Source organism: Perognathus longimembris, chromosome 11 (assembly GCF_023159225.1).
Source record: "Perognathus longimembris pacificus isolate PPM17 chromosome 11, ASM2315922v1, whole genome shotgun sequence".
Classification (NCBI taxonomy): domain Eukaryota; kingdom Metazoa; phylum Chordata; class Mammalia; order Rodentia; family Heteromyidae; genus Perognathus; species Perognathus longimembris.
This window is the reverse complement of record NC_063171.1, coordinates 29,598,814-29,616,743: the sequence shown is the minus strand read 5'-3', so window position 1 is coordinate 29,616,743 and position 17,930 is coordinate 29,598,814. Positions and strand designations below refer to the sequence as shown.

Sequence of the window (17,930 nt, the reverse complement as noted above, 5' to 3'; positions counted from 1 at the left end):
TTTTTCTTCAGCACTCTGCTAAGGAAAGACTTCTTTGGAGAAACCATAATTCTGTGTAAGTCTCAAAAGTTTCCCTGGAAAGTCTTCTAGCATGACTCAGCTTTTAAGACTTATTTTTAAAGATAGTAGAAATTGTTTTCCTAATAACCATGGTTCCTGTGATCCTGGGACTGTATAAACAAAATCATAGTTTTGTTGGTGAAGTATTAGGAAACTACACTTAACCTGATGGCATATCTGCCATGGTAGACAGCTTAAGAACTGATTTAGTCTAACATATAAAAATTTAAAAATGAATGCACATATTTGGTCTAGCATTTCTTTCTGTATTAGAATGTGGTGTTTTATGTACTCACTTTGGAGATTATAATCTTTGAAAATGGGAAACGGGGGAGAAACTGCAATCAAGGAAGAAATGGGATGAAATTGGCACGGAAAAAGCAAATTATCTGGTGGTAGTGGTTGCCTGGATTAGTGTTAAATGGGGTGAATTGGGTAATCCTTGGTAGGCAAAAGATAATAAATAAAGGAAGCAATTAGCTAGATATTGGCAGCCATGGCATTAGAAAATTTTGTTTTATTCAAACATGGAAACAAAAAAAAACAATGAAATCATGGAGATTAGAAATAATAGTCCTGGATTTCTATGAAACTATTATGTAATCAAAGCTATCCAATATGTCATCAAAGAAACTATTAGAGAAATCTTTGTCATTTGATGGAGGTAGGTACATGTACAAAAGATGCGAATCAGGGTTCACCATGAGCCTGTTTCAACTGTATTCTGTTGCTTATCACCAAACGTCACCATCTGCTCCTTTCTTGGATGCCTGGTGATGATTCAGAGATGTATAGTGTATAAGAAACAACAAAACATACATCATTCTAAGGGGACAGGAAATATTGAGACCCACACTAAATATTCAGACTTAATATCTATCCATTGTTTTTCCTGAGAGTTTTGTTAGACCAATAAACCCCTCCATAGGGGCGAAATGGTCCCTATCCTTTGTTTAGGGTCAGATTTATAAGATCTATCAGCCCTTCCATAGCAGAAGGCAACAGGAGCCTGAATTCTAATTCAGATCTATTACAGCCACATCCTTGCTGGAAACAAAACTTTGTTAGCATGCCAGAGTCTTACTTCCCCCTCCAGGATGCAGGGAGTCAGGTGTTGGCCCATAGAGGGCACCTCAGCATCCCAGGCTGACATAAGCTTGGTAAAAATATGCTTTTGGTAAAAAATAAGCCCAATAACTACAGTAACATGTGTAAAAAAAAAATAGCCTCAGGAGGTCTATATCATTCCACAACTACCAACTGTAAGGCTGTACCAACTGTACCCTGGAAGGCTCCATGTAGATGCCCCCACCTCATTAAGTGTCCACCCAGTTACCTGGGTAACCAGCAGACCTGGAGGCAGTTACTTCCCTTTCCCTGAGGTCACATCCTAATCCACCTGGCCATACCCCTTGCCCCTGCCCTAAATAAAGCAGGGCTGAGTGGGGATCACCCTCTTCTCTCTCTTCTCTGCCTTCTCTCCGGCCATGGATCATCTTGGCCACAGGCCAGCAGTTCAGTAATAAACTTTCTTTTTTTTTTTTTTCCTCAAATTTTTATTATCAAACTGACGTACAGAGAGGTTACAGTATCATACGTTCAGTAATAAACTTTCTCTCTTGCCTGATACCGTGTGGCATGCTCCTTTACCGGCTACCTACTTTAAAAACCTAACATATATGGTGCTGTGACTCGGATGGGGCTTAAGAGTCAGGACAGGCGGAATTCCCCTCTATTTTTCTCCTTTTTCTGGGAGTATCCCCAGTCCTGACAGCCCTTTTTCCGCGAACCAAACTGCTGCGAGTCGCCACGTGGCACTTTTCACTAATACCATTGCTGGCCTCCACATCCATCTCCACCTCCACACCACTTGTCTACCCTGGTGAGTGAAACTGCTGCTGCTCCAGTTCTCTGCCGCTCCGTCCACCGCTTCTGCTGCTTCTGCCCGGTAAGCTCTCATCCACTCACCAGGTGCCTCCCTCCCGTGCTTTTTGGGTTTTGCATCACAGTCACACCCGAGCCGGGACACTGCTAGCACGCCTCTTGACAGTGCAATGAGGCCTGCTCGAAATACTCGCTCAGATACAGTTTTTGCCACTGCAATGGTAAATGGTCAGAAGTCACTTATATTCAGGCTCTCTTTCTCTTCCTTTTTCTCCCTCTCTCATCTGCCTGCTTACTTGCTTACTTTATAAAAACTCCATGTCGTACCATCCTGATAATGTGCCTTGCTCACAAAGCTGCGTCTTTTCACAGAACTCTGAAACTGAGGCTTGACCACTAATGTGCTTTGTCAGCAAAGATATCTAAAAGTGGTGGTGGATATTGGGTTTAACAGGCACCAGCTCAGGTGCCATTATGCCATTCCACGTGTTCTGTTAGTGTGTTTGTGTCCTCCTGCCACCCCCCTCAACATGGCATCCCACTGGAGTTTATCAAAATATGGTGGTGTTCTCCTTTACTGGCTACCTACTTTAAAAACCTAACACCAACAACCAAGTATGAAAGCATAGGTCCTGGACATCCCAGAGGACCATGCAGAGATAATCACAGGCAGGAGAAGAAGGTTCATAGGAGGTTTATTAGTGGGGCCATAGTTCCCATGGGAGAGGGAGCTACATGGTGTCTTCACCTTATCCAGGTGGCAGCTTCTCTCTCTCTCTCTCTCTCTCTTTCTCTCTCTCTCTGGGGTAAAGGGGAAGTAGTTAGGTAGTGAGTAGGAGTGGCTCATTAGGTATGGGTGGATCTGGGGGCTAGTGGGAGGAGCTGAGGACCTGAGGCTAGGGAAATGCTAACAAGGTACACAAAGCTCTACAGGCTTCTGCCCCAAAAAAACCCCACAGTGGCATAGTAGCCCTATTACAGACTCAGCTAAGTCCTCTGGCTGATGTGGCCCTCCAAAGTAAGAGGGTCTTGGACTTACTGACAACTAAAAAAAGGGGAAACTTGCCTTTTCTTTACAAAAGGCGGGGGAGGGGGTTGCTACTATATTAACATGACTGGCAGAGTAAAACAAAGCATCAAAACAAAACAAAAGCTGCAAGGCCCAACTAGGACTCCCAGGTCTTTGGCAGCCCTTTCAGGAGACCAATTACTACCTGGCTCCTGCCTTTCCTAGGCCCACTGGCAGCAATTTTTTGCCTTTCTCTAATTATACCTTGCCTACTCAGGTGTCTGCTAAACATTCTTATAACAAAAGATGAGGATCTTTGCCAAGTAAAAAATGCTTGTAGGAGGGTACCTGTCAATGACAAATCAGGGACCCTTGATTACTTCACCCTTTACAGCAGGAAGCAGCTCCAGAAGAAGCAAGCTTTGCCCATACTCCTGGCCCAGTACTTGTACTTATTACACAACAAGGGGGGGAAATGTTAGTATGCCTTCCATCTTAGGTCCCCAGCCCCTTAAAACCAGTTGATCTGGTCAGGCCTAATGCAGCTGGCCTTCAGCCCTGGCTGTTCCTCCCACTTCACTTCCTGGAGCTCCTTATGGCTTGGGAACATGAGGAGGTCTTCATCTGCCAATACCTGACTCCCTGTATCCTGGAAGGGGAAGTAAGGCTCTGGCATGCTAACAAAGTTTTGTTTCCAGCAAGGATGTGGTTGCAATAGATCTGAATTGGAATGCAGGCTCCTGTTGCCTTCTGCTATGGAGGGGCTGATAGATCCTATAAATCTGACCCTAAACAAAGGACAGGCACCATTTCTCTCTCTCTCATGAGAGAGGTGGCCTTGCCAGCCCCTGCTAACAAGAAACTCCTTTTGCTGTACATGACTATGTCCACATAGTGGGATGGTAGCTTTCACACATCATAAACTGATCCATCTGAGTAAGTGAAATTCAAGTTTATATTCAGAGGCTTATTATCTGCTTAACAAATAGAAAGGCAAGCATTTTCGTTGAACCTGGGAAGTAGGTAGGGTTTTTTTTTTTAAGGACTTCAATTTTTTAATTAAGAAAAGAACTAAAGTGTTAAACTATATTAGAATGCTTCAAAAGAGTGCCATTTTTTTTGTTCAAATGTCCACAGAACCTGTAATTTAGAGTGGTAAAATGAAGCTTTAAAGATTTCCAACCAGGGGGCTGGGGATATGCCTAGTGGCAAGAGTGCTTGCCTCGTATACATGAGGCCCTGGGTTTGATTCCTCAGCACCACATATTCAGAAAATGGCCAGAAGTGGCTCTGTGGCTCAAGTGGCAGAGTGCTAGCCTTGAGCAAGAAGAAGCCAGGGACAGTGCTCAGGCCCTGAGTCTAAGCCCCAGGACTGGCCAAAAAAAAAGAAAGAAAGAAAGAAAGATTTCCAACCAGAAATAATGAAGAGGAAAACTTATCAGTAACCAAGCCAGCTTCACATCTAACCAAGGTCCTATGGCTAATTCATTTGGAACTTGGCCATCTAGGGGCTTATGAAATGGCCCAGGACCATTGTTCTAGATGTGAACTCTTCTTCTCCATCCCAGTACCTAGAATGTTTTTGGCAGACAATAGGCACTCATTATATACTCAATAAACTGATGAATTAACATGTTGCTAGAGTCCTGTGCTTTTTCACACACTATTCTGTTAAGTGCTCAACTCTAGCATCCATCCCATTCCCTGATGATCTGATAAAAAGCCACTTCCAATTCATTCTGAGGCCAAGGGTTAGTTTTGCCTTTGGAGAAGTCTTTTCTTCCTGGCCCAAAGGCATTTCTTCCATATTTTAGCAATGTAGTCTGTTTTAGTTTCCATGTCAGTTGGTTGCTTGTATTTGTAAGGAAAGTAGTCATTTCCCCAAATAGGATGCTCCCTTTACATTCTGATATTTTCCTAATAATGACAGTACTTCAAATATTGCCCCATTTGTAAGGAAATGGAAGGACTTGGAAAAATTATACTAAGTGAAGTGAGCCAGACCCAAAGAAACATGGGCTGTATGGTCTCCATCATAGGGAATAATTAGCACAGGTTTAGGCAAGTCACAGCAGAGGATCACAAGAGCCCAATAGCTATACCCTTATGAACACATAAGATGATGCTAAGTGAAATGAACTCCATGTTATGAAAACGATTGTTATATCACAGTTGTAACTACTTTCAACGTGCTATGTTTAACCGTAGCTCTGTTATTGATGATCTTCTTGTATCCCCTTCCTGTGGTGTACCTGCACTATCTCTGTATCTTATCTGAGTACATTGGAAACCGTGTATACTGGTATTAGAACTAGGAAACTGAAAGGGAATACCAAAATCAAGAGACACAGGGTAAAAAAGACAAATGACTACAAAAGCAATACTTGCAAAACTGTTTGGTATAAATGAACTGAACAACTCATGGGGGGGGAAGGGGGAGGGGAAGGGGGAATGAGGGAGGAGGTAACAAACAGTACAAGAAATGTATCCAATGCCTAACGTATGAAACTATAACCTCTCTGTACATCAGTTTGACAATAAAATAAGAACAAACTTCATATAAACAAATTAAAAGGATGGGGGAAGGTAATAAATGTATTCCTCATTTTCTTAAAAAAATAAAATAACTGGCCTTTGGAGTTGGCATTGGGGGAAAGGGAAGTTTTAACTGGAAGTGGAATATGAGTGTTCACCTAATATCCCTCTAGAAGCATTAGGAGACTCATCTTCAGCCCATGGTTCCAGATAACCTAACTCTGCATTGCAGAGTACATCAGTCCTCTTACTATGGAAATCTTGACTCTCAAAAGAAAAGACACATAGCCAGGTGTGGTGAATAACATCTGTAATCCTAGTTACTCAGGAGGCTGAGGTCTGAGGATTGAAATTTGAAGCCAGCCTGGGCAAGAAAGTCCATGAGAAACTTTTCTCAACAAACTACTCAGATAAAGCCAGAAGTGATGCTGTGGCTTAAGTGGAAGAGCATTAGCGTTGAGAATAAGAAGATCAGGGACAGCTCCAAGGCCCCGCGTTCAAGCCCCAGGACCTGCACATATACACACAGAAAAGACAAAATTTTGTACCTCTGTGATCCACTCCAAATTCGGTTTCTGTGTGAAAATCTACCCAGTTGTCACCAGGAGTTATCACCGGGAGATATAAATTCTCTTCCTTTTCAACTTTCTTCTTAGTTCAACCCATTATAAGAATCAGGTCTTATTCTACATAGCTCAAAAGGTCTTGCCTGTCAGAAATCTACACTGTATGGATCACATGCTCACAAAAAAGTGCAGTGATTGTAGTACTCTGCCTACCCTAGATCGGACATTCTCCCCAAACACAAAAATGGGTATTATTAAGAAATGATTGTAAACATATTTATTTATTGAATGACTTTTTTCACTCATGACTCAGAATAATAAGTTTAGGATAGTGCTGCAGGTTTAGTATAAACAATGCAACCTTGCGAGTGCTAGAATGACAAATCAGAAAGAACACTGAGACAGCCTGCACAATGGGGACTGTGTCTGGCAGACTAGAATATTGGTTATTCAGCCACATTGTTCCACAATCCCAAACTTTTTAAAAAATAACCTTTAACATGTGCATTACAGAAAACATAAAAGCAAAGTGCAAAGCATTACTGCCACAAGCAGTTCAGTTGGACATAACTGTCTAGATCCTCCATGTACACACACCAATCCCTTTTAGGTAACTGAGATCGCATGGTATGCATAATGATTTTCCAAATGTTATGAATTCACCAATTCAAAGTCCCAAAGCTACATGAATATTTTGATAACCAAAAATAAACTACACAAATTCAATCTGTTTAGTAAAAAAAATTTGCAATCCTGCTTTTCTTAGGTATAAAAATTTCACTGAAGACAAAAAACAGCAACAGGCTTCTAGACAGAAGTATTAGCAGTTACAATTAAAATGCTGCATTTCCTTTATGCTCAATTTAAAGTGAGCTATAAAGCAAGATATACTAAGCCAGTTTAAGCTCATTAGTAGGTTTATAGTATACTATCAAAATATTAGCAAGAATGTTTCTACTAAGTGTATGTATCCCTATGGTACAACCAGAATCACAAACAACAATGGCTCTAAAGCAAAGTGTAAATCTGAGCACACATGCACACATCTCCCTGCAGGTTCTTTTTCCTCCCCTCTGTTGCCAGCCTCTAAATAAGCCCTGCCACCACTGCCCAGTGATGTCACAATCCATCCAGGATGGATCTGCTGAATGTGACAGATATGTACAAACTGTATATGGGGCAAACAGTAGGGGTAGAGCAAAGTCACTAAGTGCTTCTCTATAATGTAACTAGTACGAATGCTCTTGGCTAGAGTAACTCCAACAAGTTTGCAGCAAATTGCCCTTTGGCACAAACCCTCCTTCCTGTGATCATGAGAGAATATCTGCTATAGTCAGCAAGATTCCTGAGAAGAGCAAGCATGGAACAGGCAAAAATATGTGATTTTCCCAGTCTTGCATTTGAACTTGTAGTTACTGCTGCTGCTTTTTGACATTAGGTGGCGCTGTAGGTCAGATTTCTGCTGTAGACTTAGACTATAAAAGAGGAGTCAGTAGGAAGGATTGCTGGTTTCAAGAGTTCAGATTAAGTTGCTGGGAATATGGCCTGGTGGTAGAGTGCTATCCTCACATACATGAGGTCCTGGGTTAGCCTCCTCAGCACCATATATACAGAAAAAGCCTGAAGTTGGCTCTGTGGCTCAAGTGTAAGCCTCTTGGTTGCCTGCTCTTCTTCCTAAGGCTCCACCATTTTAACTTCCCAAACACTTACTGCTACTCTTGCATTGTAATTATTTTAACACTGTATGCTTCTCCATTACTCTTCCATCTTTTTCCTCACCCTTCCGTCCATTTAATTTGTTTGGTCTTTGGCTTTTTTTTTAGTTTTTGGCATATTTTATTTTATTTATTTATTTATTTTGCCACTCCTGGGGCTTGGACTCAGGGACTGAGCACTGTCCCTGGCTTCTTTTTGCTCAAGGCTAGCACTCTGCCTCTTGAGGCACAGCGCCACTTCTGGCCGTTTTCTGTATATGTGGTGCTGGGGAATTGAACCCAGGGCTTCATGTATATGAAGCAAGCACTCTTGCCACTAGGCCATATTCCCAGCCCCGGTCTTTGGCTTTTATATATCTCTTTTCTTCAGGGGACATGTGAGTCCAAAATTTTATCTATTGTTTCCTATTAGTTAATTTCTGACCCTTCATAAATTAAATTTGACAAAGTACTCTACCACAAGTGATGCCTCCAGACCTTTTTTTTTTTTTTTGCTTTTATTGATTTGGCTGGACTGGTACCCTTCCCCCCCTCCACCCTCCCCCCCCCCCCAGCCTTTGGGTGGGTCATAGAGTTTAAACTCAGTGCTTAGGTGCAGTCTTTGAGCTTTTGTGCCAAGGCTTGCACTCTACCACTTTAAGCCACAGTTCCACTTCTGGTTTTTAGGTGGTTAATTGGAGATAAGAGTCTCATGGAGTTTTCTGCCTGGGCTAGCTTTGAACTGTGATCCTCAGATCTCAGACTCCTGAATAGCTGGTACCTAGCTCATGAATGACAGGCACAAACTATTGCCTCCGCTTTGTATTGGTTGAGGTGGGGTCCATGAACTTTTTTGCCCCTGGCTGATCTTAAACCACAATCCTCCTGACTAGCTGGGATTATAGTTGTGAGACACTGGACCCAGTTTTATCACTCTGCTTTTATAAAAGTCTCAGAAGAAGTAGAATGGAACAAAAATATTTATGAAGAATGAACTTTTTCTTACAACAAACTAATTTCTTTGAAATTATTGAGAATAGAAATTGTTTTCTCTAGATAGCAGTAAGTTATCTATAAATTCTTGATATAGAGTATGTTTGCATATCAGAACAGGGCAAAATTCTTGTTTGATTTGCAAGTACAAGGAAAATTATATAAAAGGGACTGCTACCTAGCACACAGGTTCTGGGTGGGAGTTGAGCCTTCCTCTTGCTAAGATACTCCGGTGAAAAAGAAAACTTTGTGAGCACTTTTATGAAGGATCAAATAGAGACAACTATGAGTAAAAGAATTTATACTTTGCTTCTGGCATTTAGCTTTATTTTGAAGCAGTTGCATATAGTATCTGACAATAATAAGAAATGGCAAACTAATTAAAGTTACCAGACAAAAAGTCTCCAATGATTCTGAATCTATCTTAGGTTTTTTTCCTTTATATTGAACCACGCTGGGAGACAAGATAAAGGACTTTCTTTCTCAAGTATTTGAAAGGGAGACTGTAGAATAAGAAAATAAAAACCAGCCACAAAATTAAGAGGGTGAGTGCTTTAGTCCTTAAAACACAGGCTCCAACACATTTCCCGTGTCTCTCCCCGCCCCCCCCCCCCTTACTAGAATGTTTCTCTGAAGTTTTTTTCCCTGTAAGAGAATCTTTCTTTGTAAAATCTTGGAGAAAGTTGAGAACAGCAAAGCAAACAAGAAACAGAATTCAGTTTATGGAAAGCCAAGAAAATCACTAAAAATGATGTCTTCCTCTAAAGCTTCTTGGTGAATGGCAATGTGGTGTACCACTGGATAGAATGGGTGTGCTTTAAATTTCTTGGCTTTATTCTTCTTTTCCCCACAAAGCTTTCATTCAATTTAAAATAAAAATCATGCCAGCTGCCAGAGTCTATCACCTATAACCCTAGCTACTCAGGAGGTTGAGATTTGCGGACTGTGATTTGAAGCCAGCCTACACACACAAATCCTAGAGACACACTTCCAACTAACCAGCAAAAAGCCAGAAGTGGAGGTGTGGCTCAAGTGGTAGAGTGCCAGCCTTGAGTGAAAAAACTAAGCAAGAACTGAAAGCCCCAGTACCAGCACAAAATTCACAGAAATTTTCTAGAACTTTAGTCTTGAACAGGACATATATAAAAGAATTGTGAGTCGTAGGGCATTTTGGACATACATAAAGTATTTGGGCATGCTTTGACATGACAGATTGGAAGGATAAAAGTTTTTCTTCCTATCAATAGGGTCTCTAACTTGGCTCCAAGTGGTTAGCCTTTAAGCATTATCGGTATCACTTTTATACTCTTATCAGATTCCCTAGTGTCTCATGTCAATGTGAATTCAAACACTCAGCTCCAATTCCTTACTATATAAGGCAAATATTAAAAAACACAATCTTCTTCCTACTTTCATAAGGCCTTCAACCAAATATTTAGGTTCACTACCTTTTAGTGACCTAAATCTAGCCAGGTACTTCATGGAAAAAAAGAATGAAGAAACACTACAATCGCAGGATAAAGCTAACATAAAATAGGAGAACAGAAATTGAATATTCACAAATTTTGGGTTATTGTGTTTATTTCACTTAGGTGTCTTGGCAAATATTAATTTGAATACTTAAATGTCATTTCAATTAGGTACCTCTTTAGTCCTTCATCAATTACTTCAAGGATTCTAAACTCAAATACATCCCTTTCTTCTACAAACTTCTGAAAAAGATGAACACCTCCACCAACACCAAAATAATGTGCTTTGCTGGCCAAAAGCACACGTCCATTTTCCCCCAACAGTCTGAGGAATGTCTGGTGCAAAGCGCTATAATAATCTGGGTTGTAAATGGTTTCGGAAGTGAGAATGAAGTCATATTTTACAAAGAGTTCCTCATGGCTTAGTATAAGCTTGCAAAACTCAGACCATTCCCCAGAAAAAAGACGACATTTAGATAGTTCCTGTGCTACTTCTGATTTTCTGAATCTTTTCATATCTGGTTCCTTGACATCAGTTTCTTCATTTTCCAAAGTGGAGTTACCCAACAAGTTAGGTAAAGTCACTTCATCAATCACCAAACTGTTATAATCTTGAAAATGAATTTCTTTGGCCCCTACTTTGAATGCAAATATACCTAGCAACCCTGATCCGCAGCCAAGATCCAACACTTTTTTCCCAGCAAAGTTTATTTTGGCCTTTGTCAAATGAGCCAGAAGATCAAAAGTACATTCCCAGATTTTTAAGCCTCCTTCGTAAACACCTGGAATTAAATCAGAGTGAGAGGAAAGGCTTGTTGAAACCATGTTTTCTCCAGGGAAGTTCCCTTTCAACAAGCTGTTTTTCACTACTGACATTTTAAAATGCTGGAGACCTGGTAGTGTTTCTCTGACTTTATTTTCTAACACTTTCTTTAAATCTTTAGGCATAGCATGCTCTTTGGCAACTCTCAAGCAGGGATATCTTTCACCTGGCTCCAAATCACCTGGCCCATTAGTTACTCTGGGTGGGTTGTCAGTATCTTGGGAGAGGTCTGTATTTCCCATTAATGTAGTTTTCAACAAATGATTCTGAGACACATCGGAAGATGCTGTGGAACATTTTCTGCCCCTCTGTGTTCCTTTTCTACTTTCTGAGGCTGATGATTCTTTTGAGGAATCTAGGGTCAAAGCTCCATCTCCAAGGGCGGTAAACTGGTCTTCTATTGTGAAATTAAATTGAAAGGACATTATCTTCTTACGTGCAACGAATCCTTCAATTCAAAGGAAGATGCTTCAACTTCTAAACAAGGTGATGATATACTCACATCTGCTTCAATTATTCAATTACTTTCATTGGGTCAGTTTCTGTTTAGCTGCTTATACACCATGGCAAATATTTAGAAATGTTTCCAAAGACTTTTTAGAGGTCTTTGTTCTTCTTTCAACTGTGCCCTAAGATACAAAAATTAAAAACAATGATTAAACCAAAATGTTTAGAATATCAAATAGCTCTCCACATATATCTCCCTTTTCTAAAGTAGCTGTATAAGTGTGTATTAGGTTTGGGAAAACACACTGAACTTTATACACTCAAAAGTTAGAGAAGAGAGCTGAGAATATGGCCTAGTGGTAAAGTGCTTGCCTCTTATACATGAAGCCCTGGGTTCGATTCCTCAGCATCACATATATAGAAAAAGCTGGAAGTGGTGCTGTGGCTCAAGTGGTATAGTGCTAGCCTTGAGCAAAAAGATGCCAGGGACAGTGCTCAGGCCCTGAGTTCAAGCCACAGGACTGGCAAAAAACAAAACAAAAAACCCCCGAAAAAGTTAGAGAAGAAAGTAAATTAAAAACAACAGCAACAGCAGCCATGGTCAGCACCAGAATGAACATAAAGTTCAAGATTTAAATATTGTTGTTTATTTATTTTGCATGCATGCTACACTGAGGTTTGAACTAAGGGCTTTGTTTTTTGCTAGGGAGGCACTCTATTTTCTTGAGCCACGACTTTCAGCCAGGACAGCCTAAATACTTAATTGTCTTTCAGCTGTCTTCACTGTGCCCAAACATATCCATCCTTTAAATCTGCATAACCTCCTCACTTCTTTTACCGCCTAAAAAAGTAAACAGGAATTTAAAGTTGCATTTGATTAGTGAGCATTGCTTTAAAAGTATGTACAGGTATGTTCTGGTGTGTGTAAATGCATCCAGATGGCCTCATCTAAAGCATTTAGTCCAGACCAGCGTACTTAGGTGTTCCCTGAATGAAATAATAAAGATTAGTTTGATTGTAGACCCAAGACAAAAATAAGGATACTGTATTAACTGGAGGACCGTACAAACGACTTTACTGAACATCTTTGTATCAGCTATACCACACACTAAGTACTACCTATTTTAATCTGCACAATTCTTGCAGGTGGGGTGTTTATTTCCGTTGCATAGGGGAAAGACACAATTAAACCGACATAAACAAAAATAACAACAAACCAAACCAAACCAAACCTATCCCACCAAGCTGTGGGCTGAGAGTCAAGAAAGCTATAGGTTCTGGTTAGACCTGCCCTTTAAACTGCACCCTCAAATCTACAAGGGACTGAGATTAGCAAACTTGTGGAACTCCTACCTTACCTCCACGAAACGTCTTATCTAGTTATAAAATTGACAGCCAAATGATACAGGACACAGCAAGCAGGGCGTCTCGGAAAGCTCCTCGGAAATCAACCCGCAGAGAAACCCCACGTCTCTATGGCTCTTCCGGCGTGCAGGCGCGCTCAGCAATGAGTCGAGTCCTCCTGCGAGCTAGAGAGGCCCAGGCATTTTCCAGTCCGCGAGGAGCGTGGGCTCATCCAGGGACTCCCTCCCTCGCTTCCTCTCTATGGTTTCAGAGGGCGCGCAGAGCCTTCTGGGACAGTGCCACTTCCGGCGTCTGTTGTGGCGGGACTGGTATGAATTTGCGGTCGTCGGCGGGGTAAGGATGTCTCAGGAACGCGCGGCTCCGGCGAGCGCTGTGCCCTTGGAGGAAGTGAGTGGCTGGCCGGTGGAGACGTGCCGGCGGGAGCTGCCTTCCGTCTTGCCGCGGCTGCTCATATCCTTGGCTGTTACTTCACCCGGAGGGGAGTGGGAAGGACGGCGAGTCGCGAACGCCCGTGGCGGCCGGGGCGATTTCTTAGCTTGGGCACCTTGGGGGAGGCCAGAACTCCGACCTCAGCCGTTAAGACCGTCTCTGGTTCTCTCACAGTTGAAGTGTTTGAGTTTTTATAATCCGTTCAGGCGGTGGTAAGTGGGAGCTGTATCTTTCTTGTATCAGCAGTGTGAGGAAGAAAGGATGTCGTTCTGTTCTGGTGCCAAATGTTTTCCTGCCCTCGCCGCTCCTCTGGGATCTTTTACCCTTTATTGCTAATTAGAAAGAGGTGCTTCGCGTGTTAATTTCAATCTGCAACACCCGAGTTGGTGAACGCCTCCGTTGCCTGGTGCAAACCGTTCATCAGTTCATGCCTTTGTGGTTGTAAATGCGACCCAACCCTGCATGTTAAAGGGCCATGCACTTTGCATCCTCCCAACCTCTGCCATCAGCTAGATCCTGTTTTGGCTTTTGTAACGTTTCTCTTTGGTTCTGGGGATCGAGCCCAGGACGTTGCACTTGCTAGGCAAGCGCTTTCCCACTGAGCTACTTCCCAACCCTGATACTTGGCTTTTTGGAAGTTTTATTATTCAAGTCTTGCTTCAAATGTTACCTTCTCTTATCAGAGGTTGTCAAGTGAATTCATTTGTAGTCAATCTTAGGTAGTTTCCCCAAACCCACTCTGTCAAACTTATGTCACATTGTTCTGTGGAATTTACTAGAGAATATTTGGTTACTAACAGAAATTATCTTAGGTTTCCTCACTGACTAGTAAAGTATAAAGACAGGGATTTAATTTTCTCACTGCTCTGTCCTCAACACTGAGAAGTATGCCTGAATCATGTGTTCAGTAAAATGTTAAATGTTTCAAAAATGCTTGAAAATCTCAAACAATATTGTCAGAATTTTGTAGTATTCTTAAGTGCAACAAATAAAAAATGCAATAAATCCCATATCCAAACCCATGTACATATTTTCATATCGTTCAGTTCTTACCATTGTGTTTATGTTATGTAACATGACTAATTGTGAAATCGTAAGACTCTTTTTGAGCTTCACTGGAATTTTTCCATAAGGTAAATTTTGTCTTACTGAACTCCCATAAGTTCCTGACTGTACTTTATCATTTTTGCTACTGCTGTTAAAAACACATGCAAAGATTAAGGTTTCAGAAGAGGAGTCAATTCTTATTGTGATGTTATAGGTATTCATTTCTCTTGTTGACACATTCTTTCATGGCACTTATGTTTTACAGTAAGATGTCTCTAGTATTTTTCATTGGTTATATAAGTGTAGTTTGTAGCAGTAAGTACTGCTTTTATATTGGACATAGATTTGTAAGTTTCTGCTGTGTGCAGAAGAATTTCAGTCTGGGAAGGTGGGTAAGGTAGGTGTAGAAGAATCTTGAAGACTTAAGGCGGATATACTGTGGAGAGAGAAATACTAGAAACCATGGGTTCTCGTATCCCTGTTTTTCTTGTCAAAAGTCTTTCACAACTACACAGTTTGAAAAGGTAAACTTCTATCTTAGTAATTTCCTTAAAGTATTTTCACAGTACTGTTATTTTCTTAAGTGTTTTCAGTTTTCAAAATAAAAGTAAGCCAATAATTTGAATCTAACTTCAGTCACTTTTGAATCATTGCTAAATTTCAAAAGTCCTTTGTAATTTATTGTTAGTAATGAATATTCATTAGTATCTTCCTTGACTGTATTTTACTCCATGTATCAACATTCTGAGAGTTGGATTGAGCATATCCGTAAGTAAATTACAATTGTTTATATGATTTACTTAAATGTTATTAATGCCTGAATTCCACAGGTCAATAAATATGACTTGGAAATTTTATTTTTCCTTTCTATGATCTTTTTTTTTTTAAATTTTCTGCCATCTGCAAACTTAAAGCATGGGGCAAATTTGTTCGAATCATAGTTTAAATTTTAAATTTCATTTTGATTAAGTGCCAAGGAATTTTGTGGATGATATGGTGCTGTATGTGTAAGCATAATATAATTTTTCCTTGTTGTTAACACTATGATTAGACCTATATATGACATAATTTTCAGTTTACTTAGTAACCTTCATCCTCCAACATGTTTAGTGTCATTTAGAAACTACTTTTCTTACTTAGTAAAGACTTACTTGCCCAGGTGATAGCAAAGTTGTCACTTGGAAAAATCTGACTTTCTCATCTTTATCTGTCCTCATGAAGTCTTGTAAGATTGTTTTAGCCAGAAGAGGCAGAGTTAAGACCTGTTTTCTTTATTCATATTTGATCTTTTTACTCATATTTTGAGTTAACATTCTTTTTATATAAGTTGCTTGTTAGGGGTCTAATTTTTTTGTTTGTGTCAATTCAGAGCCTCTTATTCTCAGGTTTTTTCACTCAAGGCTGATGCTCTGCTGCTTGAGTCACACCTCCATTTCTGGCTCGTTTGCTGGTTAGTTGGAGATGAGTCTCAAGAATTTGCTTGGGCAGGCCTTGAACTTTGATCTTCACATCTCAGCCTCCTGAAAAGTTAGGATCCTTAGGCTTGAACCACTGGCACTCAGGTCTGAATTTTTTGTTGTTTTTTTTAAGTAACATTTTTTATCTTGAGTCTAGAAATTGTATTTATTGTAAAACACTGAGATGTCCACAGAATTAGAAATGATAAAATGTCCACTAATCTGAAATTGTTAAGATTCCCATGAGAATAATTCTCAGTCTGTCATTCTTTGGGTCTACATGATTACATAAAAACTGGAATTTTACTGTTTTTAGAAATTTTAAAGTATTGTGAAATTGTTTTGTATGTTTTAAACTACATCTTAATAGCAGATCGTGTTTAGTAGATATATTCAAATCAATTTAACAGGTTTTTAGCTGTATATGTATAAGCTGCTGCTTTCCTTTATTTTTCTTTTGTGCTATTATACTTTTTTTACTATTAAATACTTAAGTTTATTTGTGTAAAACAAGGATTTTGAAGCTTGATAAAGCTTTAGATTGGTAGCACTTACATATTTTCACATTTGTCATGATTTAGTGTTTTCACGAAATGTTGCTTTTTTGCTTTACAGAAATTTTGAAAGTTATTATAGAGATGTTTTTACCTCATATGAACCACCTAACGCTGGAACAAGCTTTCTTTTCACAAGTGTTGCCAAAGGTACACTATGGTTATCCTAATGTACACGTTATAAAGATTGTTAAAGCCTAGGCTTTAAAAAAAAATCTTAATTATGGCTCTGTTTTTTTAATATATCAAATAAAGTAAAAGTAAGTAGTAAAAAGTGGACAATGTGAGAATATAATGGTTTTAGTTTGATCATTGGGTGATAAACTGATATTTTCAGATTCTTTACTAAATAGATGGATCCTTTACTAATTTAAATTATTTGTGAGTGACTTTAAATATATGTACATTTTAAAGCTCTTAATGAAAATTTGGAATGAGTGATGGAAGTTAGCAAAATCATTTTGTTTTATATTCTCTGTAATACATAATTGTTACACAGGGCCAAAATTTATTAAAGTTTTAAAAGAAGAAAAGCTGAAATATTTGTTTTGTTTTGTTTTTTTGGCCAGTCCTGGGCCTTGAACTCAGGGCCTGAGCACTGTCCCTGGCTTCTTTTTGCTCAAGGCTAGCACTCTGCCACTTGAGCCACAGCGCCACTTCTGGCCGTTTTCTGTATATGTGGTGCTGGGGACTCAAACCCAGGGCCTCATGTATACAAGGCAAGCACTCTTGCCACTAGGCCATATCCCCAGCCCTAAAAGCTGAAATATTTGTAAACTCAAGTAACTTAAGAGTAAATATTAACTCACGGACTGCATTATTATTTTAGATATAAGTGTCTTTTTTTAAGTGGAGGGAACTAAAGATACTTTGGTGTCAAAATGAACAGATTTATTTAGGATAACTCATCTTTTACTGAGGCATATTTTTAATTTTCCCTTTAATCATCAGAATTCCTTTTGCTCATATTAACTTGCTCTGTGAACATTTTTGGAACCTTTTCATCACTACCAGAGAAACATCTAGCTATTAGTGAGATGTGAGTGTTAAGTCTTTTTAAAATTACACTGTATAGTTTTAACTACATTGTATACTTGACCTTGTGGTTAACCTTGTTGACAAAAAGTTGAGTTGTAAGATTACATGCTGTAGTCCTAATTCAAGAAGGATATCTTGAATTGGTCAGAAAGGCAAAGTATTCAGAATCTAAGTGAATAGGGAATGGATGATTCATTACAGATTATGACCAACAGAAAGTAGCCTTGTAAATGCCCACTTGAATTCTGATTAAGATAGTCATTTGTTTATTTTGCAGAGAATTATTTGCATTTGTTGCATCTGCAAACGAACTTATTAACTATTATTTTATTAAGTAGACTGAAATAATAAATGTACATTTCTTTCCAAAGCTTATTTTAGGTTTTAGGGACTGTTGTAGAAAACTTTTCTTTTTTTTTTACTTAGTTGGCTGTAATTGTTAAGGTAGATAATGGATGATTGATACTAATGTAAAGTCAAATCAACTTATTGGTTTTTTTTTCCTTAAAGATTTATCTTTATTATTCTGGTCATTTGTATTCCTATATATAACCTGACTT

At 39.5% G+C, this 17,930-nt stretch overlaps 2 protein-coding genes across 4 annotated transcripts in view; one reads left to right on the top strand and one right to left on the bottom strand.

Annotated features, from left to right (window-relative positions):
* Positions 1 to 10,301: 10,301 nt before the first annotated feature.
* Mettl18 (methyltransferase like 18) lies at positions 10,302 to 12,938 on the bottom strand. Its single transcript, XM_048357783.1, has 2 exons — positions 12,834 to 12,938; positions 10,302 to 11,662 (listed from the first exon to the last, which is right to left on the bottom strand). The coding sequence occupies exon 2, from the start codon at positions 11,456 to 11,458 to the stop codon at positions 10,349 to 10,351; it is 1,110 nt and encodes a 369-aa protein (XP_048213740.1). The 5' UTR covers positions 11,459 to 11,662; positions 12,834 to 12,938; the 3' UTR covers positions 10,302 to 10,348.
* A 200-nt stretch (positions 12,939 to 13,138) lies between these two features.
* C11H1orf112 (chromosome 11 C1orf112 homolog) overlaps positions 13,139 to 17,930 on the top strand; it is a 53,772-nt gene continuing 48,980 nt past the window's right edge. For all 3 annotated transcript variants that reach the window (XM_048356407.1, XM_048356406.1, XM_048356408.1), the window contains exons 1-3: positions 13,139 to 13,295; positions 15,050 to 15,089; positions 16,394 to 16,482. In XM_048356407.1, coding sequence (XP_048212364.1) covers positions 13,185 to 13,295; positions 15,050 to 15,089; positions 16,394 to 16,482 — 240 coding nt within the window. In that variant the 5' untranslated portion in view covers positions 13,139 to 13,184. The remainder of the gene's footprint in view (positions 13,296 to 15,049; positions 15,090 to 16,393; positions 16,483 to 17,930) is intronic.

What these genes read in the sequence shown, in the direction of transcription:
- Mettl18 (XM_048357783.1), bottom strand. Translation starts at nt 11,458, where the DNA reads ATGTCCTTTCAATTTAATTTCACAATAGAAGACCAGTTTACCGCCCTT.